We start from the raw sequence: 20,993 nt of genomic DNA, 5'->3' as shown, positions 1-20,993 counted from the left end.
CAACAGCCCATCAGGTCTCCTATCAAAGTGCCTCTCCCCTCCCCACTGGTACTCACCCTCACACTTGAGCCCCTGCCGGACGAGGCCAAAGAGCATCTCGCCACAGAAGTCGCAGAAGGTGGGCGTCTTGTACGAGTGCACCGTGAGCGAGTGCGGCCGGATCTGCACGTCGTCGCTCGGGTTGTTGGCTGCGTGAACGAAACGATGCTCGGGGTCAATATCCCTTTTTAGAAGGTCATGTGCATGCACGCCCACACACAAACACACGTATGTATATACACAACCTGTCGGTATATAGTGCAGCAGTTGAAGTGTGATCTAGAGTCAAGCAGCAACCTCCTCCCCCTTAAAAAATCCGATCTTTACTCAGTCTTTCAAAAGCTAAGGACTGTGATTAATGAGTAAGCACAGAAAAAAAGCGAAGACAGACGAATACACGCGGTACCAGAAAAAAAAAAGACTGCTGAACTAATCAAGGTTAAAAGAAAAATACTGGGCCATCTCTACTAACGTAAAACCTGGGGAGGGGAGAAGCATGCAGTGTATTAGTGTATTTTTGGTGCCTTGGCGTTTCTGCCCACGGAGATGAAACCGTTGGGGGGTAGAGGCATACAGCTTTGCTGTAAAAGTCTCGCATCTTTGAAGCACGAAGCTCTCTAGCGTGAGGCGTAAACAAGTGCCCCGGCGGTGATTTTTTAGTTCGCGTTACGTTCTAGGGTGAGGTGTAGACGAGTGTACCGGTGTTTTAGTAACGTGACTACATGAGACAATGGTTACGACAACAACATGAGATGCCAACAGCTTGAGCCCCTAAGGGGCTTCACCCCTAAAGAGACCGACTAACAAAGCGTCTTGAAAGTGCCTGATGAGACTTATGTAAATTGCTCAGCATCTTCAGAATCTTAAAGCCTCTCTACATCAAAAGCAAGCAATACAGAAATGTTTCCACCCCCCCCCCCCCCCCATTAGCTATGTGTTTTGAAATAGGCAAAGAGACCTAGGAATTTAGAAACAATTTTCGCTAATTTTCTCTTCGTAACGACAATTTTCTCATTGTAACAACTATTCTGGCCATTTCATTCACCTCTGGTTGGGGGCAAAACTTGCCTAGTTTCGCAGTGAAAAAACAGTCAGGCCTGCTAAGACAGCATGGCCAAACCTGGAAACCAATGACTAAAACTAAACTATGCAAATGTAACGCAAAACGTTTCTGGTCATTACCATACCACTATGTTAGTACTCAATCATAACACCCTTTCTTTCCCACTTTATAATCTCTAACCAGATGCCACAGTCTGCAGCACTAGCCTCAAACATGAGTTAACCACATGCCTTAAGCTGCGCCGGTAGCCTAACGGAAACATAAAGAAAAAAAAAAGCAAAGAGAAAAATGTTGTCATTAACGTGAGATTAAATAGATGAATAAATAAGCCAATTAAATTCAAACTAACTGCACCTAGCACCAAAATTTGCAACATGCCAACTTGGCCATCTCTCAAAACTTTTTTGACCCACCTTGAGCTCTAGCAATTTATAAAGATAAGAAAATTGCCTGCGACAACATTGACTATATAACACCTAATGAAACTCGAGCCCACAAAGCAATCGAAAGAAAGGTGATAGGAGTAATGCTTAAGGGCAGGAAAAGGGAATCTTGGATTAAGAAAAAAAAAAAACTATTTGAATGGAGGAAAAACTGGAGTTGCGTTGGGCGTGTAATACAGAGAATCATCAAGGTAACAGAGTGGCTACTGCAAGACTGGACTAGAAGTAGGGGTAAGACAGATGCCTCGACGGAGAGATAAGATAGGGAAATTCCGATAAAAAAAAAAAAAAAGATTCGGACAGCACAAAACAGGAACAGTTGGAGGTCAATGGTGGAGGCTTTCATCTTGCAGTGGACATAAAACCTTACCATCCGTTCCTAAAGAAAGTGGAGAGAAGCCCAAAAGCACTCTCACATCAAAACTGCATCAAAACCTTCGCTAAAAGTGCATCCAACCTTCACTGCAAGTGTGTCCAATCAATTGTCAAACCTTCAAGAAACCAAATCAGAAATGGAGAATGAACCCATGCGATGATTTCTCGCGCACTGTGTAAACGCATCTATAAACAATATAAATGTACGCCGATAAGTGCTTTGTAAGATAAAGGTATGCTGTAGTTTTCCTTCTTCATGGTCGAGACGCGCATTGTCCGATCTAGAACCGTTCTTTTTTTGCAATTTTCAAATAAACGTTTTGACACATGGAAGCCTGGTTTCCCGCACGCGCCGTGTGTCCAGAGATCTTATCACAGCTTTTCGGCCAACTAACCGGTCTATGGGGAAATGCACTAGTTTTTTTAACAGGACGGCATCGGTCCACCAAGAAAGCTTTCCCTTTAAAAGCCAGGCTTGCAACCACGATAACTAGAAACAATCCGCCAACCAAGCTGCCCAGTTCCGATTCTGCCCGCCACACGATGCTCACAGTCCGACGGACTCACTAGAGACGACAATATAGAAACAGTCTGCTAACCAAGCCACCCAGTTTCAATTCTGCCTGCCACACAATGCTCGCAATCCGACCGACTCACCCGAGACGACAATGTAGAGACAATCTGCTAGCCAAGCTTCCCAGTTTCGATTCTGCCCGCCACGCGATGCTCGCAATCCGACCGACTCACCCGAGACGACAATCTCCACCAGGGTGCCCTCTGCCACGTCGGAAGCGGCGTTGATGGGCAGCAGAATGTTTTCGTTGTTGTAGTCGTGCCGGAACAGAAGCAGCCGCTCACTCAGCCGATTCAGTCCGTGCTCCGGCAACTGGAAGAAAGTCCGGCACAGCCGCCGCTCACAAGCTGCCTTGGCTGGGGGTTGAACCAAAACTGGTTACAGTTGAACCCCATCACAATTAACCCTGATATAGCGAATTATCTGATATGGCGAATTAAATACAAAGTTTTTGTTTGGTCACACTTCATTCCAATGACACCTATTCTTTTTACAACGAAACCGAAACCTCGAGAGCCGCGCAATATCAGCTATAACGAAGAAATATTCCGTTCCCGCAAGGCTCAAAACTCGAAAGCTAGCATGATAATAGCAATATATAAAAGAATTGACACAATACAACCATTTTTTTAGTGGCTTGAAAAACTGCAGAAGTAGGAGAGGCCCTTCATTGCGTGGGCACCGCGAAAAACTTCATTCTGCTGCTCAGACTGTGAAAAGCCACCAGACGAAGGCCACGTCCTTCAAGCAAAAAAGAATGCAGGCCTGTTTGGCCGAACAAACTTTCGCTCTGTTGTTTGTTAATTCCCCGTTCTCACGTTCCAGTCCCTTTAGTTAAGTGGACTCGACTGTAGTGGGTTCGAAGCCTAGAACAATAGGTTTCTTATCTAGGATCATTGCGCGAGCCGGATTGCAGATTTATTAGAACCGATTTTCACGACTACGGTTACAACGAACATTGGATATAACGAACTGATTTCCTTCCCCGATGCTACTTCAATATGACGAGGATCGACTGAACTAAATTTTTAGAGCTGGTCAGTATTACATCACTGCTGCGTGAAATTTGAAAGTCTCTCACAATTTCTTGCGTTTTCTCTGTTTGCGGCTGAACTGGAGCTGAGTGAGTTACCGAAGGCCAGTTCTTTCAAACTGAACGCAGTTGTGTTTTGTCTACGTGGCCTCTAGTACCTCGCTCAAGTTCATCCCAGCCACAAAAGACATTTTTTTTAAACTCCAGAAAACGCAAGAAGTACAGCAATATTTTCAAATTTCGCGCTACAGTTACGCGATATGGGCAGGAGTGACATACGGCCACTAGCCGACACTAGCCCATTATTAAAAGGCACTAACATTATTTAAAAGGTTTTGCACCTGCCTAGTGATGTCCTACAAAGGTCAAAGGGCATCCGAGAGTTGGTAAGGCAGAGTTAAAATGAAAGCAAATAAAACGCTGGCACAGAACAAAGAAAGGTTACTAACAGCATAATTATAAGCGTGTCAACTGCACGTGCGCATTCAGATACGATCAAATTAATCGGGAGGCCTCTCTACAGTCACGGAATCTGTTTCTTGGCAACGGTTTGTGTCGGAGGTCGCCAAGCGAACGGACAAGATTCTGTGATGTCATAAAAAAGTTGCAGGAAGGTGGCTGTGGAGTCACTGCTTCGCGTTTTTTAACTGCAGAGCACTTTAGGGGCTCGCCTTGTCGTCGTAGCTCGCTCGCTGGACCCAAGTTGAGCCACACGGCGTTCAGTCGTCGCAGCGTAACCCAGAGGCTTCGAAAGCCAAGCGGTTTATATAGTCATGAGTATTCGAAACTCGTGAACTGCTGGCGCTTCTCATACACCTCCCTGTTGTTTAGCGCTAAGAAAGCTGCAGGTACATTTGAAGCAAAATATATGTAATTAGCCGGCAACGCCCGAATTAATTTAATTAAGAACACTCGTTCGGTTGGTTTCGACGACAGTAAACGCAAAAAAGTGGAAGTGCAACGCCGGCACATGCAGGAGGAAAAGCAAGCACAAAAAGAACAAAGCTCACGCTGGCGCAGTTTCAGGCAGGGGGCGCGCGAGCACTGCGAAGGCGGGAAATTTGAATTGCCTTCAGTGGTAGCAGTGAGCGGATAACGGCGCTACAGCCCATTACGGCGAATCACTGCTCTGCACTTCCAACAACTTTCACATCAAGTGGAACGGCTTTAATTTTTCAATATCTCCGTTAGTTGCTCGAAGTTTGCGGTAAAACTGGTGTCATTGTTATTGGGACAAAGCGGTCTTTTTTTATAAGCCTAACTTGTATTTTGTCTTGATGGCCCCTTTAAAGGGACAGACAATGGGTTTTTGTCGAGTATATTTTCTTTATCCCAAATGAAAGGGCATCACTTAAAACACCTCAGCCCGAAACGGTTTTGCTGATAGCATCCGAGAACTTTTGAAATCGGAATTTTTAGATCTACCAGCCATGTATGTCCCGCCAAAACGAATGTTGGCAACCGTAACAGTGAACTGTGTGGCAACACACTTTTAACTGCACGCAAGATTAAAAAAGGCACTTAAAAGCTTGTCCCAGGCGAAAACAACAATAATGTGCAACCTTTCATATTCCTTCATGTGGTTTTTGGATCACGCGTTGAAATCGATGGAGTTGTTTGGACATGTACTGTGGTGTCACGTTTAGACACAACATGACGCCACCTTTCGGACTTCAGAAAGTTTAGTGCCAAATTAAAGTTATTTCCACTTGTTATTTTTGGAAATCCTTTGCGGTCACCCCAGTATATAAAACGCTGGCTTTCAGGAGCTAGAGGACGTACACTCCACAAAAATCGGTTCTCTGACCCTTCAAGACAAAAAAGTAGCTTTTTCAAGTGGCACGATGGGAGGAAGGGAGGGTTAACACTCACCCTCTTGTGGACAAAATTGCAGGCGGTGTCCTTGAGCGACTTGAGGTTCATCTCGCCGGCGTCAATGGTGACCGTGTCTCGGACGACACCCGCTTGCATCAAGAAGGTCACCTCCCCGCCTACGTTTAGCACCGGCAGTTCCATGGCCTGCGAGCCGGATGGGGCGCGTGTCGGTTAAGGTCACTAGCCGACAGTAGCCGACACTAGCCAAAGCTCAAACATTTAAAAGGCTTTGCACTTGCCTAGTCATACAATGACTGAAGTGCATCTGATAGTTGGTGAGGCAAAGTTAAAATGAAAGCAAATAAAACGCTTGACCAGAACGAAGAAAGGTTACAAGCAACAGGTAATTATGCCTGTCTTAATCTTGTGTCCACTTGGCGCCGTTTTCATTGCAATTGTAAATCATTCTTGTTTGTTGCATAACACCACTATATGTAGCGCACATGCTGTTACCAGCATGAAAATTTCTAAACTTATTTACTGGACTAGTACTAACAGTAAACTAAGTAAAAAATGTTTAGTTTCTTCACTTCCAGTCCTACAAGGTATCATTTGGCTAGTGAAACCCAAAGAGGACTCTAATGTGCTCACAATTAATTTATGTTTGCAAGGACTACTCATTAATCGAATTTTTACAATATTAGTACACCACTCGTTATGCAATGCTTGATCACCCTTAGGTGAAAGTGCATTAATTACGGCGATGATGACAAAATAACTTGGCAGGCACCATCCGATACGACACTATTTCTGTGGTTATCAACGCTTGCTTAGGTGCAAACTTACTGCTTGAGCTGGGGAGCTAATTTTTTTTCCCCCCGCTTTCAGCAACCCAAATGCAATTAAAACTGAAAGAGCTACTTACGCTTTTCTACTACACAGTCATTCACTCTTTTGTTTTACTTGGCAAATAACTACACCCGACAGGAACCCCGCCATTATGACTGAGGATCAAAGATAGCACATCAAAACTCCACATAGTCCGGCTGTACACCATCCTTTTATCACCAAAAATGGTTTTTGTCAACCAGAAAGTCTACCCTGCAATAGAATGTCCTTCGGACAACGTGGAGACAAACGATCACAACATGGACATTTACAAATTTCGCTACAAAATTCTCAGCAGTGTTTTTGAGCAGTCCTGCCAACACCACCTGTCTCACAACCAATTAACTAATTCTTCCGAAATGGCAATGCAAGATGTTTTAATAATTACAGGCAAAAGAACACAATGCACTTGAAACTATATGCACACATAAGCCATCAAACAGCAACAGCACAAAGTCGCACTTGCAGGCCAAAACTTCGTTAAGGGGGCTCACTGGTCTTAGACCAAAAAAGTTTATTTTTGCAGTTATGATGATGAAAATTTAGGGGCACGTGTAGTTTCACATTCTGATTGTAGATATAAAATTTGTTTTTGAGTAAAGTGATTATATTCAAATTTATTTGAATTTTTATATTCAATTTTTTGACAGCCTTTGTAAAAAAACTGCTGGAGGGATGCAGCTAAACAGGGAACCAGTGAACTGTGCATAAATCAAAGAGTGCAATAAGACTAACATTATTGTTCTATCTGGTATGTAGCAGAAGTTACGACCATTTGAAGTTTGGGCTTGAAAGGTGGCAACCAGAAAAACCGGTTTTGCCTTCCAGGCCCAAACTTCAAATGGTCGTAACTTCTGCTACAGACCAGATAAAACGATAATGTTAGTCTTATTGCACTCTTTGATTTGTGCACAATTCACTGGTTCCATGTTTAGCTGCATCCCTCCAGCAGTTTTTTTACAAAGACTGTCAAAAAATTGAATTAAAAATTCAAATAAATTTGAATATAATCATTTCACTCAAAAACAAATTTTATATCTACAATCAGAATGAGAAACTACATGTGCCCCCAAATTTTTATCATCATAACTGCAAAAATAAACTTTTTGATCAAAGACCCATGTGCCCCCTTAAAAGTTTTCTTTTCAGGTAAAGGTAATTGCTTCAATGAGAAATTACAAAATGGACAAAATTGGGAAATTTCGTTACTGTATTTTCGCGCGTATAACCAGCACCAAAAATGCGAAAACTTTAAGTGGCAAAAATAGGGGTGCAGATAATACACAGGATTTTTCTCTTTAGTGCAGCTTCGTGGCAATGCGCATTGTGCCGTGAATCTCCTATGCAGTAACACTGACTAAGCTTTCCATGGCAGTGATTGTGCAAAACATACAAGAACAAGGACGAAAAAACAAGGACGAGTGCACTCTAACAACTGAATTTTATCAGTGAATTGTGACTTTTGCCTTGCAAGTCAGCGTATTCTACTCGCTAAATATACCCGTTTTCTGTCTACGCAGTACGTGATGTGTTGCTTGAGCAGTAGCTTTGGTGCAGCCTTTCCCGTATAAAATACGCGGGCAATACGCCAGGATTGTTTTTCTTACCTGGTGGGCTGAAAGTGGGAGTGCGGATTATATGCAGGGGCGGGTTATACGCGTGAAAATACGGTATATCCAGGTCGTTTATGCCAAGATTACACTCGACTGTCTCCCATAGGAAACTTGGAAAATGTATGCCACATGAGATGAAATGTGATCAAAAGAAAAATTAATTTTCAGTTATTTTAGTGCCTCAGGGAGGCGGGGTTTCAACCTTGATGCTGTGACCTAGCCTATTGTTATAGCAAGCCCTCTTGTGTATCGCGTCATTCAAAGAACGGGTGTGTTCTGCCCCTGGCAGAACCACTTGCCTATGACAAGTGCATAACAATACATTTACTTTGCCCCGGGCAACTTGCCAGCAAACGTAATTACGTTTCTTAGGTTGGGCTATTCTTTGCCACGGACAAACAAAGTGCGTGCTACTCCAATCAGCCCGCACTAAATGGCGACAATGAAGAATGTCAGCCTCCGCTATTAAGAAACTCGACTCAATCACGGAAAACAGCAACCAGGGCTCAATTAAGGAGTGACACCAGTTCTTAGGACGAAAATTGAGCCTGTCGTACAAAGGGCGACGGGATCACCTTGAATAGAAGAATGCAACGGCACGTACGTTTGAGTAAAATAAACTAAACAAAGTGTGCGTGCATTGCAAAAAGCGTGCAAAGTCAAACACAAGTCGCGTGATTAAGTGTGTATGATTTTGGGGAGTGAGGAACAAGTAGACCGCAGTCTTTGGAGGTAAAAACAATCGTATGAAAACTACAAGAAAAAAAAAAAAAAAGAACAAGATAAAGCAGTAAGAATTGCACTGAGAGTACACCTGCCTGTTAGAACTGAAACCTGCAGACTTTAGTCAGATTACGAGGTGCTTGCTATTTACAAGTGAACTTGTGACCACGCCGCAAACCCCAATTTTCCAGAAAACGTCAACACTTAATTAAATATGTTTATTAAAAACACATATTGCTTGATGGGGCAGCTGGTGGCAAAAACAACGTTACTTTTAAACATATGACCAACTAGGTGTTTGGAAATAACACTATGCCATAAATGTATGTAATTAGAAGATTTTATGCCGTAAATCTATGCAGCTTCTCTACCCGCATCTGTGACATCTATCAAAATGTTGCGGAGCTTTATTTCCTCGATTTCTCCAGTAACCTAAACACTAACCTTCAATATTTGAGAAACTAATCTCCCTTTTTACATTTTCAACCTTGTGCAGCTTCTGTGCTTTGTTATTGGCACGATCATGAACATTCAAGACATGATGGTCACCTTTTTTTTACATGATGGTCACCTTTTTTTTTTTTTCAATGCTGCTGCACTTGGTGTACGTACTTTCCGTAACTTTAACTGAACATGACGTTTTTTTTTTGTTGATGCTGTGAATGTTATTTATCAAAGTCGTTATTTCGTTTTTTTTTTTCACTGTGTCCAGTTTCGCGGAGTAGACAAATGTTCAATATTTGGTTTGATCCAGAATGTTTCTTATTGAAACACCCCTAACCAAGAGGCTTTTTTTGCCCATCTAATGATGCTTTTCTTGTGACTCAAAAAATGAAGATAAAAATTAACGAAGAAAAAGAAAGGAATCAAGACAAGACTTGTAAAAAAAAACTGAGGTATCTGCATCGATAAATCAACAGCAAAACACGAAACACTGCAAATTACGCAGACATCGAAGAACTGCACGAGTCACCTATAATGCATTTCCTCGCCCCACATAGCAATACGTGACCTTTCTTCACCTCAAAATCAAAAGTGCCTGAGAGAAATCCTCTCTGGCTCGCAGATACGACAGAGATAAAGGTGCATTGATGGGACGAAAAAAAAAAATTCAAAGCCGCCGAGTCAAAAGCTCTCCCTGATATAAATCCGGCCGATAACCCCGCCGATAGCCGCGCAGACAGGTTTGACGGGGCCGAAATGTGGGCACTGCAGTCTGCAGTGTAATAACGAGCGCCTAAAATAAACGGCGCATTCAAGCCTAGGCGGTGTTTGCACCAACAACACTTCTACAGGCGTCGCTCGCACGCCAGGCTCTGGCGAGAGATTTCCGCTCGGTTGAGAACCACTACAGCTGCGCACGGCCCGTCACGCGACCGGAGTAGAAAACCTCGGCAGTAGCACGCGATGATACGGGCAGCGTCTTGACCGGCACAAACAAGAAGGCCGAGTTTGTTCGACTACCTGTTCGTGGTTATCGAAGTGCAGCGTTTAAGCGACTCTATCGTTATGCGGGCCGGCCGTGTGTGTGAAGAAAGAGAAAGCAAGAAAGAAACAAAACTAAGGCACGGTGGGCAGCAATTACTAGGAGCGAGGAACGCCCGTTTGCGCAACCCAAAGAAAAAACAAAAACTAAACACTGTCCCAAGGCCGACGGTTCGTGTAGTTCATGCAGGGAGGCTGGACACTGCGGTAGATTGAAAGACAAAAAAACTGTTTCTTTTTTCTCGTTTTATGTGAACTCTCGGAAGTGTGAAAAAGCGTAATACGAAAGTATTGTATGCGTGATAAATTACCACCTCTCTGTAACACCCCTTGTTACGTGGAGTCGTTAAAAAAAAAAAAGAAAAAAAACATTCATCTCCTGATGGTTTATACGCAAGAGTACAGAACGGTTAGACGTGTCCAACGGCATTTTATGAGCATTAGTTCAGCATTTAAAGAACTACAATTACAATTCGGACAACTTTGAAGGGAGGCGCAGTGTGGGACACTGACTGAATTGGCTGACTTGAATGCTCATATCTAGAGCTCGGAAACTCGTCCTACATTACAAGCGCCAGCTGTTTTTGTAAACCACACGCCGTTTTTGGGGCGCTCATTAGGTAATATCGTTCAGGTCGAAGACGCGTAAACGGAAACAATGTGCCCGTACACACGCGCGGACGCAACAAACGCGTGAAAGTTGGGACAACAAAGTTTTTCGTCTCGTGCTCGCGGGACCCCGCGACCCCGACGGACAACAAATGCACTTCGTCCACTCCGTGAAGCGACATATCCGCGCGCAACGATGTCGTTAAGTCGGACGATTTAGTAGTGCGGCGAGTATACGTCCCGCACACAGCGAGGTAGCTCGCGATAAAACAAAAAAACAAGCACTGCAAAAACAGAGGCAGAGATCACGGAGCTGCTCGCCAACTGCGCGTTAAAGCGAGCCGGTGCAATTTACCATTCCTGGCCGCAGTTTTTTTCGCCCGTTTTCGAAGGTCGCGCTTCGCCCAGCAGTGTTGAGCGCAACGGGCGTGAGACCGCCGTGGACGAACTGCCAACGCGACAGCAGGGCTAGACGTGCGCGGGCCAGGGCAGCAGCAGCGAGCGATGAAGATCCGGTTTCCCGGCCAGCGAAATTCGCCAGCCCGACTACTCGGAGCGCTGGCTCTTACCGAGTGGCGGGCGGACGCCCCTACCCGTTGGGCTCTCCTCGGAGGACGAGCGGCCGCCGGTCAAGCAGGGAGACGCATCCTGTGGCGTGGACGAACGCCACGGGTGAAGGGCCACGGCGGGCCGAGGATCGCGCAAGGCCCGCCACAAAAGCGCACGCACTGTAAACACCGGACGGCTGATGAACAACCACTTGCTGAGCACCTTGGCATGTGAACCGGGGCTAGTGCGCCGCGCGAAAGTTGGACGCGGAACGCAAAACCAGTCGGGAGAAATGCTCTAAGGTTAGCGATTAACCTGCATTCTTGCGGTTGTAAAAACACTTCTTAAAACCGTTTGGTGCAAGCTTTTACAAGCCGCCACTAGATGACAATGTAAGCGTACCTTGGTGATACACTTGCAAGGTGTAGCTTGTGCTCGCTTGACACAATTTGTAACAAAGTTTTGGAATTCTGAAAAAGAAGTTAAGCAAGGCATTTAGCTTTGCTGTTAAAAAGTAGCTTCTAAACGTAATGCTGCCACTGCGCTGTCGCAACGCTACACAACAAAACACTGACGTGGGCAGCACTAGCGCCGCTAGCGTCATTGCGGATTATCAGTGCGCAATTACTGTCGTTTGGTTTTGGTGTGAACTGGCATCAGTATTCTTTTTCGCATACTAGAGCGCTGATTCGAGACGCAAGACGCTGCGACGCTGCGCTGGCTGCGCTGCCGAGGCGGCGTACTGTAAAGTGGTGCAGGACCGCTATGTTTTTGTATCCGATAAAATTTTCGTCGGCCAAGCGCAGCACCGGCTGATTTTAGAAGTCGAAAATAAACAGGCCACGTTTGGCTCCACGATGTCGAGCTCAGGGCATGACCGGCTTTCCCAGCTGCAGCGTGCGCTGATCACGCTAGCCGACTTCGTCGAGCGACACAAGTCTTTCATCAATGCCCACATGGTAGACTTCTACACGCAAGGACACTGGGAGCGCCTTGTGGACGCCGACATTCGCAAGGATCTGCTCAGCTTGACGGACGAAGAGCTCGCTTGCGTCGGCACCGAGCAGTTCGCGCAGCTCGATTGTGTAAGGTAAGGAAGAGCGCTTGTAGGGAACGTGTGCCTGAGTGTTTTGTGCGTATGCTATCTGTGCCTGCATGCTCAGGAGCTCGGGATGTCGGCGTCTCCTTTCGTCGTCCGTTCATGTAGTTACGGTACCAAAACACTGGGGCACTGGTTTTCCAACGCCTCGCGCAAGAACGTTTCATCTCCACGAACTAAAACGCGTACTAAAAGAACACACCCGGGACACTCGTTTTCCAACGCCTTGCGCAAGAACGCTTCATGTTTCAAAGGCACGAAACTTCTACAGCGTACCCCCCCCTTCCCCCCCTCTTCCCCAAACTGTTTCATCTCCGTGGGCAAAAACGAGGAGGCGCCAAGCTTCGCCCTTCCCCAGGTTTCACGTTAGTGGAGATGGCCCTTTTTTTTTTTTTTTCACGACTCCAGGTTATTCTGGAAGTCCACGTGATTCCTTCGGTTGACTTGCTCTTTCATTCATGAATAACGACACAATTGTGCTAGTTTCGTCGAGCGTTTCTAAAGATCGCTTGCACCTTATCCCTTCGATGCTGCCCCTAGCCAGGAATAATCGGGTAAATAGTGTAGTTGAGACTCGGCACATTTATGATAAACACCCATGTAGTGCGCGGTAAAACATACTGGTTTACCGCACACACTATGTATATATATATATATATTTTTGTTTCTTTTTTCTCCACTTTATTTCTTTCCAAATTCTTTATCTGTTTCAATGACCTACCAAATCCTCCCCTTTGCTTTCCGTCCGAGGTTTTCTTGACTGCCAACTCTTATTTCTGCGTTATTTTCAACAGCCCCTCATTTCCTATTCTGATTCGCTACATGCATAGCGAGGGCCTCTGTTCTGGCAGTCTTGGTGCCATAGGAAGCTTCAGAGGGTTCAACGCTGGTCGACCACTCTCGACATGTCGTAGACACTCGAGTCACGGCCCGGGGGTTAAAAAGAAGGTCCCCTTCACCCCGAGTAGTCCGAGTGGCGCTGGCTACCAGCCCAAGCACAGGAAAGAAAAATACCTAAACATAAATACCCCAGACAGTGGAGGGGAAAATCGCCCCGCCGGTAGCGTAGTGGTTATCCCACCAGACCGGTATTCTGGAGGTCGTGGGTTCGGATCCCACCTGGCGGGCATTTTTTCTCCACTTTCTTTCTTTCCAAATTCTTTATCTGTTTCAATGACCTACCACGTCCTCCCCCTTTGCTTTCCGAGGTTTTCTTGACTGCCAACTCTTATTTCTGCGTTATTTTCAACGAGCCCCTCATTTCCCATTCTGATTCGCTCTATATATATATATGTATACATATATATACACTGCTGGGACCACAATATATATACTTTTACATACTACTGGGACCAGCAGTATATAAAATATATTGCTGGTCCCAAGTGCGACCATTTGGCCATAAATCAGTCCAACTAAGAACAGCTAGCAGAAACCAGCACAATATTTTCTCTTGGGACGTTCCATTTTTGATGTTTTTACGCTTGTTGCGTTAAAGGCGCTCGCAACTGGAATAAATGTGAAATCACGGTAAACCCTGGTTACGACAAAGCATCATATTGCGGTATTTCGCCGAGGGCGGTGATAAGATATGCTCTTCATCTGCACTGCAGTTCTGACCATGGAAAAGTATGAATAGTGCGGGGATTCAAATTTTTTGCTATAACAAGTGCTTACTGTACCGGCACATTTTAATTTGAAAATGGCGGCCAAGATTTAAATTAAAAAAAAAAAAAAGAAGCACCCAAAAAAACGAAGTGCAGGGTTGGTTTGGCGCAGTGTTTGAAGACCTATCTTTAGTTTTCCCAGACTATTCAGCATTGCGACATCAGCAATGATCTCGACTGTGGAGCCTCAACTTCGGATGCCTCTTTGAAATGCACGTGCCTTGGGTGGAAATGGAGTTATCGTAAATTAAAACATATGATGCACTTCAGAAGAGTAACATGTCCTTTCTAGTCCTTTTACGTGTGCGGTCTGTTTAGAGTACATCATGGCTGTAATGGACAAGGACGCAGAAGAAAATAATACCGGACTGAAGCACAACACAATTACGCAGGAAGGGAAATTGTGTCAAATCACCAGTACACCGAACTATCTCCAAATCCCATTCTAGTTCCATGTACCTGCTTTGGCAATGCATGGAGAAAATGACGCATGGTCAGCGTTACCAAAGCGACCACTCTCACCCTCCCAGGGCAGTTGCTACTCGATGAACCTGATGCTGATATAGTCTCAAATCTTACTAAGAGTGGGAAAAAATATATTCAGAGGCAAGTGTTTTGAAAGTGTGCCAAATCTGTCCGTTGCAGGGCCGGCCGGGTACCTGCACTGCACTCGCTCACCAGCGAGTTGGAGCGTCACAGCCTGTCGTCCCTCGGCGCGCTCAGCAGCGCCGGCGACCTTCTCAACTCCACCGACGAGGATGACAACAGCGGTGGCCGAAAGAACGGCTGGGGCATGACGGCCAAGAAGGGGCATGAAGTGGACGCCATGGCGCGGATGGTGGCATCTTTGGCGCACCGCTTGGGCATCCGCAACTTGATCGACCTCGGAAGCGGCAAGGGTTACCTGGCCGCACGACTCTGCGCCCCGCCGCACGCGTTCCGCGTCCTTGCCGTAGACAGCTCGGAGGCTCGCTGCCACAGCGCCCGCTCGCGCGGTGACAAGCTGGCGGCCGGCACGGACCACGCGCTTGAGGCGCTCGCAACAGTCGTCGACGACCGCTTTGACGTGGACGCGGCGCTGGGCGCTGACGACGGTGTCGTGTGCGGGTTGCACACGTGCGGCGAGCTTGGGCCGAGCGCGTTGAAGATCGCAGTCCGGGGTGCGCCCAGAGTCCGTGGTCTCTGCCTCGTCGGATGCTGCTACCACCTGCTGGAACCGTCGCCGGCCGGAAGCTTTCCGATGTCGGCGGCACTGAGAGAGCGGGGTTCGAAGGACCCGGGCCGGAACGCGCGGATGCTGGCAGCCCAGTGCGCAGACCGGCGTCGAGAGACGAGAGAGACGTTGTTCTGGCGGGCACTGCTTCAGCTGATGTTGACGCCGGAGGAACGGGCTTCCGGATGCCGCGTGGGCCGCGTGACTGCCGCGGCGTCGTTCACGGACTACGCGTGTCGAGCACTGCGGAAGATGGGCCGTGATGTCGGTGGTGGAGAAATCGAGGTCGAGGCAGAAGCACTTGCGGGCGAGTATGCGGGTGAGCCGCGGCGTCAGCTCTTGGCGTTCCACCAGCTTCGCATCGCGTGGGCGGGGTGTGTGGAAGGACTGCTGCTTCTGGACAGACTGGTGTTTTTGCTCGAGCAGCGGGCAGCGGTGGCGGAGGCGCATTTAGTCCGGATCTTCAACCCCATGCTGTCACCGCGCTGCCATGCTCTGGTTGCGCTCATGAAGCCCAGCGAAGAAGTGGTGCGGGAAGTCCCAGCCTGAAGACTTTGTGCTTACCTTGACGTGGACAGTGAGGGGGAACAGCCCAAACAAATATTTGGTGTGCACTAGTATTTGCAGTCAGTTTTGAACTACAAGATATTTAATTAGTGTCGATTCAACCTATTTATACCAACTGCAAGATGGGGGTGCCTCTTGATATGGGAGGTTTCAGCCGAATACTCAGCCACAAATCCTGTTCTTGTGAAGACGTGTGTGGTTTTTGGCCTGGAAAGCCTTCGTAGGATGGTTGCACCTATCTAGCTTAGTCTCACTGGCAACCAATGGCATTTTTATGTGAGATATATAAACTGCAACTATCTACATGTGTAACTGCTTGCAATCCTTGAAAGCACGTATTACGTATCAGTAATAGCAGCATCGAACTAGTCATTAAAATGTACAAACTGGATTGTCAAGGTACTGCCTTAGTTGCTAGCATGAGTCATAGTGGTAGGCTACAGGTTGAACCGAACTTCTTACGAAGCCAGACTTGGCAAATCCCAAAACCGCATTTCGTAAAACGTCTCCTTAGCATTCACTTAGCAAAGTAAGATGACAATAGAGGCACAAAACTCATTGGCCTATGTCAAATACTACTGGGTTTGCATGTTCCGAGACGACATGTCGGCTATAGTAACAAATAGCAGTGGTACAAACTTAAAGGGGCCATGCAGACAAAACAAGTTCAGTTCATTCAAAAGATTGCCTCGTTAGAATCATACTGACACCACTTTTAACGCACACTTCGCTCAAATAAGCTGTATAATGAGGAAAAAAGGGAATGGCCATGCGACCCACTAGCTCATTTCCCGCAACAGAACCTATGATGTCATATGCCCCGCTGTGCGTTTGGTGGAGGCCGGCAAAAGCAATCACCAATTGGCAGGGCTTATAAGCTTGCCGAATGAGTTATTTGCGCTTGAATGTAATGCATGTTCATTTTACAGCAGTGAGAATGGTGGGGTAAATAATGAAAGTTACGAAAATAAACATAAACATAGAAGTACCAATGCGCACTCCTGTTTAGCATGTTTGAAAAACTATCCGAAATTGGTATAGAAAAAATTCACATCCTCTTGTACAGATTTTATTTGAAGATTCTTAACAAAACGATTACCGCAACTTCTCCGTGTATGTTGGAATGAACCCTGAATAAAGAGTTGAGTACATCAATAAATTGCGTAACTCAAATTTCTTATATCAATTTATTTGCTTTTGACTAATTCAGTAAAAGGCATGCAGACCACCATAAGATAAACGTGGCAAAGTGCTTCTTGCTGCTTCGTTTCAGCATCAGTTACGTTTATAATTTGGCATGGGGCTCTGGAACAGGAAATGAATTGTATTTTTTTTCTAGACATCCAAATCTGTTCTGCTGGGTCCTACTATTGCCAAAGCTTAGGCATTAACCAGGGGTCACAAAGTAGGTATGGTTAACTGACAAATTTCTTGCAGCTATGAAGTAATGTTTGCTGTGTGTGGAGCAGTAACCAAAGCCAGAAGAGGCTCTATTCATTCAGTTAATATCAGGCACGATGCAGCAAGCGTGGCTATTTTCTGTTGCTACTTTAGTTCATCGAACTAAACCAGGTTTGGCAATACTTCCGCCTCCCCCATTTTGTCCCAACCGACCAAAGATCGAAATAGAACCCAAATTTATAAATGAACAAGTGTAACACTAAATTTAGTGCGGGCAGATGTTCCGTGCGAGTTTTCATCCGAACGTGTTATGGTATTTTATTATTATTTTTTTAATCAATCAGCACTTGAGTGTGTGTCCAAGTGGTCTTGGTTACTAAGGCGAGGTAAAAGTCTGTTATGAAAAGCAAACGTTAAATGTTCTTCTCCCATCCAGACGAAACAAAAAATAACCCGCTTAAATTATTGTTCCAGATAACAGCAACACTTCAGTCAGAACAGTTGGCAATGTTTGTTTTTGGTTGCGTTAATTTATGCACAGAAAAAAGGACGTACAGTCATAGTAAAAAGTTTCTAGGCCATGTTAAAAATTCGTACACCACAAACAATTTAAGGTACAAACCTACCTAGCATAACATGAGCCTGAAAAGTGGCGGAAGAACCGTTTTTTTCTCACCGCCATAAAACAATTCAGCCACACACTAGCACATTAAGTTTTTGTCTTCCAGTTCGTTGATGGCATGGAAAGTTCTGCCGTGGCCTAGAAAATTTCAACCAAGACTGTACAAGTGGAGACAGGTACTTGGCAAGTCGTTCATTTAGTTAGTCAAAGACAAAGAGTACCGCTGAGAATGGAAGATTTCAGCCTGTGCACTAAAGCACTTTAATGGCATCTGAAATCCCAGAAGAAAAAAAAGAGACAAAAAGAAGCCTTGCCCACTGGGACAAGAGGTAGAATGTGTGTAAAATTACATTCCCCCTAAAGGCAGCAGCCACTCCCAACTATGTAACTCAGTTTCATCCAGGTTGACATTCCGAACGACCCCGGAGACGGCATAAATGTGCCCTGGGATCGACCCAGGGAGGAAGAAGCAGAGTTCTGGGCTGGTTGGGAGTGGGTCTTCTTGTAGCGGGAGGCTCCCGATGCAGTTAATGCCATGCGTGCTGGCAGCCAGGGAAGGCAGAGCTGATGAGCTCCGGCTGGGTCAGGCACCGATCTTGGGCGACAACTTCTGCGTTGTGTTGATCTTGTCACCCAGGCTAAGTGCCATGCCCTGCAAGGAAAGGTGGCGGTGAGAAGCAGCTAGGCATGGCAGCACAGTGAATCAGAAGCCACTCGGTGTTGGACACAATTACTGTATTTACTCGCATAATGATCGCACTCGCGTAATGACCGCACCCCGGAAGTTCCTCGTCAAATACAACTTTTTTTATTTCCCGCGCAATGATCGCACCCTGAACTTGCCGCAGCCATATGTCGTACGTGTGCCAAGTCTAGGTGACAATGTTCGTGCTTACCTTAGTAGTTTCCTCCTCTTTCAAAGCGGACGTGGCTGCGTTATTGCAGCAGACTTGATGATATTAGCGATATCGGCAAACGTGTTCATTATTGGTGCGGAAGAAACTCTCACCAAATGCACATAATGTACTCGCAAGACTATCTATATACAGTGTAGACCATTTATAACGTAACCGCTTATAGTGCGGGACCGGATATAGCGCGGGTTTTTGTGACCACCGGTTTGCCTCCCATAGAACTCAATGCATAAGCATACCGCTTAAGATGCGGTTGGCCGAAGCACAATACCGTTTATAGTGCGGTTTTTCGGCGGGTCTGCTCATCGACCGGCGCAGCTGGGGCATCGTTTTAGGGTAGCAAAAGAAAAAAAGAAATGATGAAATCGGCCACCTGACGCAGCACACACCCCTTGCTCTCCTCTAACTTCGACACAGAAGCAAAAAATAGGCACCCTTTAGTTCGCGCGTACGTGATAACCACCGCTATCCTTGCTTGATGCACCTCGGAAGATAGCGACCGGCTCCCCGTCCGCGCGTGGCAAGTTGTTTCTATTAATCGTGAACCGCATGGCCTGTTTTCGCACACGAATTGTGCACATCGGCGTTGCGCGTGCGTTTTTTTCATGCTCGCGTCTACGATTCCGCACTCGCGGTGGCTTCTTCGCGTGGCAGTGGGAGGAGCCTGACGACTTGCACCAATGGAAAGACGCGCACCTAATGGCGGGAGATTCGAAGCGCTCCGAGCCGGCTAGCCGCGCCAGAGGTGTTTAGGCTAAAGTCCCTCGATCAGATGAAGGGACTTTAGTTTAGGCTTACCACTGCGGTATTTTTTGATGGGCGCTTTCACATGCAGCATGGATGGCAGTTTATATTCCACTTTGCAGTCACATTATCAGCCCTTTTCTTGCATGAGCATCTTCGCTTGCGCCTCGTGCGGCATTCCAGCGAGCGGTTTGATGTGGTCGCTGGAGCTGCCGGCACCGCTTCACGGCCAGTGCCGACGCCATGTTGCCGCCTCTTACCGCGCCGCACACGTTACGCGAGTTGTATCTGCGCCGGCGTCGCCGCGCCTGCGGCGTGCGCTGCACGTTTTCGCGAGAAATCGCTCCATGCGGTTCACGCTTTAGAACGTTGTGCAGATAAGCCACCGCTCTTCCCGAACAAGCGAGCCGCGCGAAGATTTCCACCACCAGTTTGTTGCGCTGATAAGCAGCCGCCTTCGGCATCGTGAACACAAGGTGGGGTAAAAAAAAAAAATCCCACTGGCCTTTCTTATCATGTCCTGCGGCATCTTCATAGACGCAAGAAACGCAGCCATGGTCTTCCAAAACAAACACAACGGAAGTTAAAGCCACACACGCCGTTTGTAAGACCGCGCTTTTGCAATGTGTGAGACCCGGCAGCAGCGGCTGATGTTAAAAATAATACGAAATAAAGACCCCTTCGTTTTTAGGCGCTGTGCGTTTGGGTGATAAAAAATTTAGGATGACTTGAGAGGTAGGTGGCGATTTGGTTGAATTCGATCACGTTTTGGTTATAGTGCGGTACCGCTTATAGTGCGGATTTTTGCGGCTCCCGCGGCATACGTTATAAGTGGTCTACACTGTATAAAAAATACGCGCTCGGCTTGCTGCGTTGGCAGCCGTGTCTTGACGTCCCACACTGTGACAGCAGCAGCCACTTATTGGTCGACCTGTTCTCATCTGCAGCAACCTTGTTCCGGCGCGTTTTGTAATTCCAGTGCATTGTGCAATGAAAACACTGCATTTTGTGTCTCTTGGTGGTCGTTCGGTGGTCAGTGGAATTTTTATTATCATTTTTTGTTGTTTTTAGTATGTTAATGAGACTAATCGTAAACATTTTGACCTGCAACTTGCGTTTTCTGCGCCGAAACTGTTTTCGCGAAAAATTTACCTCGCGTAATGAGCTAAATTTGCATCATATTTTTGGAAAAAAAAAGTGTGATCATTACGCGAGCAAATACAGTAAAGGGGAATTCAGAAAATCTGTTCGGTCGCTGAGCCTGCCGCAATAAAAGCTCAAAACGAAATGTCTTTTTCACAAATTGCTTTCACAGCAGAGTCTGGCCGTTTCACTCCTGTGGTGCTACAACACGTTCCCTGTGTTACCAAAGTCGAACAGCCAGCCAATCCTGAATTGTCTACTAAGTTCAGTCGACGGCCCTCACGCGAGTTCTGTCTTAGATGCGCAAAAATCTATGAACAAGAACGGGCCGTGAAGAAATGAGGTGGGCATGGATAGGGAAGAAGAATAAAGCACAAAAAGCAACTCTGCGACTGGAGAGGAAGGCAATTAATC

At 46.3% G+C, this 20,993-nt stretch overlaps 3 protein-coding genes across 7 annotated transcripts in view; 1 reads left to right on the top strand and 2 right to left on the bottom strand.

The window, feature by feature from the left end:
• LOC144142639 (serine/threonine-protein kinase D3-like) overlaps positions 1 to 11,469 on the bottom strand; it is a 38,889-nt gene extending 27,420 nt beyond the window's left edge. Inside the window, exons 1-4 of one of the 3 annotated variants that reach the window (XM_077674291.1) lie at positions 11,230 to 11,469; positions 5,400 to 5,546; positions 2,668 to 2,806; positions 57 to 188 (exon numbers count right to left, since the gene is read on the bottom strand). In XM_077674291.1, coding sequence (XP_077530417.1) covers positions 57 to 188; positions 2,668 to 2,806; positions 5,400 to 5,543 — 415 coding nt within the window. In that variant the 5' untranslated portion in view covers positions 5,544 to 5,546; positions 11,230 to 11,469. The other 2 variants (XM_077674290.1, XM_077674292.1) reach the window with 2 other exon arrangements.
• A 466-nt stretch (positions 11,470 to 11,935) lies between these two features.
• Positions 11,936 to 16,799, top strand: LOC144142638 (putative methyltransferase-like protein 25). Its single transcript, XM_077674289.1, has 2 exons — positions 11,936 to 12,299; positions 14,621 to 16,799. The coding sequence occupies exons 1-2, from the start codon at positions 12,067 to 12,069 to the stop codon at positions 15,735 to 15,737; spliced, it is 1,350 nt and encodes a 449-aa protein (XP_077530415.1). The 5' UTR covers positions 11,936 to 12,066; the 3' UTR covers positions 15,738 to 16,799.
• A 124-nt stretch (positions 16,800 to 16,923) lies between these two features.
• Betacop (coatomer subunit beta) overlaps positions 16,924 to 20,993 on the bottom strand; it is a 33,708-nt gene continuing 29,638 nt past the window's right edge. For all 3 annotated transcript variants that reach the window (XM_077674286.1, XM_077674287.1, XM_077674288.1), the window contains exon 14: positions 16,924 to 18,430. In XM_077674286.1, the coding sequence (XP_077530412.1) occupies positions 18,362 to 18,430 (69 nt within the window). In that variant the 3' untranslated portion in view covers positions 16,924 to 18,361. The remainder of the gene's footprint in view (positions 18,431 to 20,993) is intronic.

Source organism: Haemaphysalis longicornis, unplaced genomic scaffold, assembly GCF_048455015.1.
Source record: "Haemaphysalis longicornis isolate Haplotype H1 unplaced genomic scaffold, Haemaphysalis longicornis Haplotype H1 scaffold_6, whole genome shotgun sequence".
NCBI lineage: Eukaryota > Metazoa > Arthropoda > Arachnida > Ixodida > Ixodidae > Haemaphysalis > Haemaphysalis longicornis.
This window is presented reverse-complemented; position numbering and strand designations above follow the sequence as displayed.

Coding starts and splice junctions, on each gene's coding strand:
- LOC144142638 (XM_077674289.1), top strand. CDS start 12,067: ATGTCGAGCTCAGGGCATGACCGGCTTTCCCAGCTGCAGCGTGCGCTG. Junction 12,300..14,620: donor GCGCAGCTCGATTGTGTAAG/GTAAGGAAGAGC, acceptor TGTCCGTTGCAG/GGCCGGCCGGGTACCTGCAC.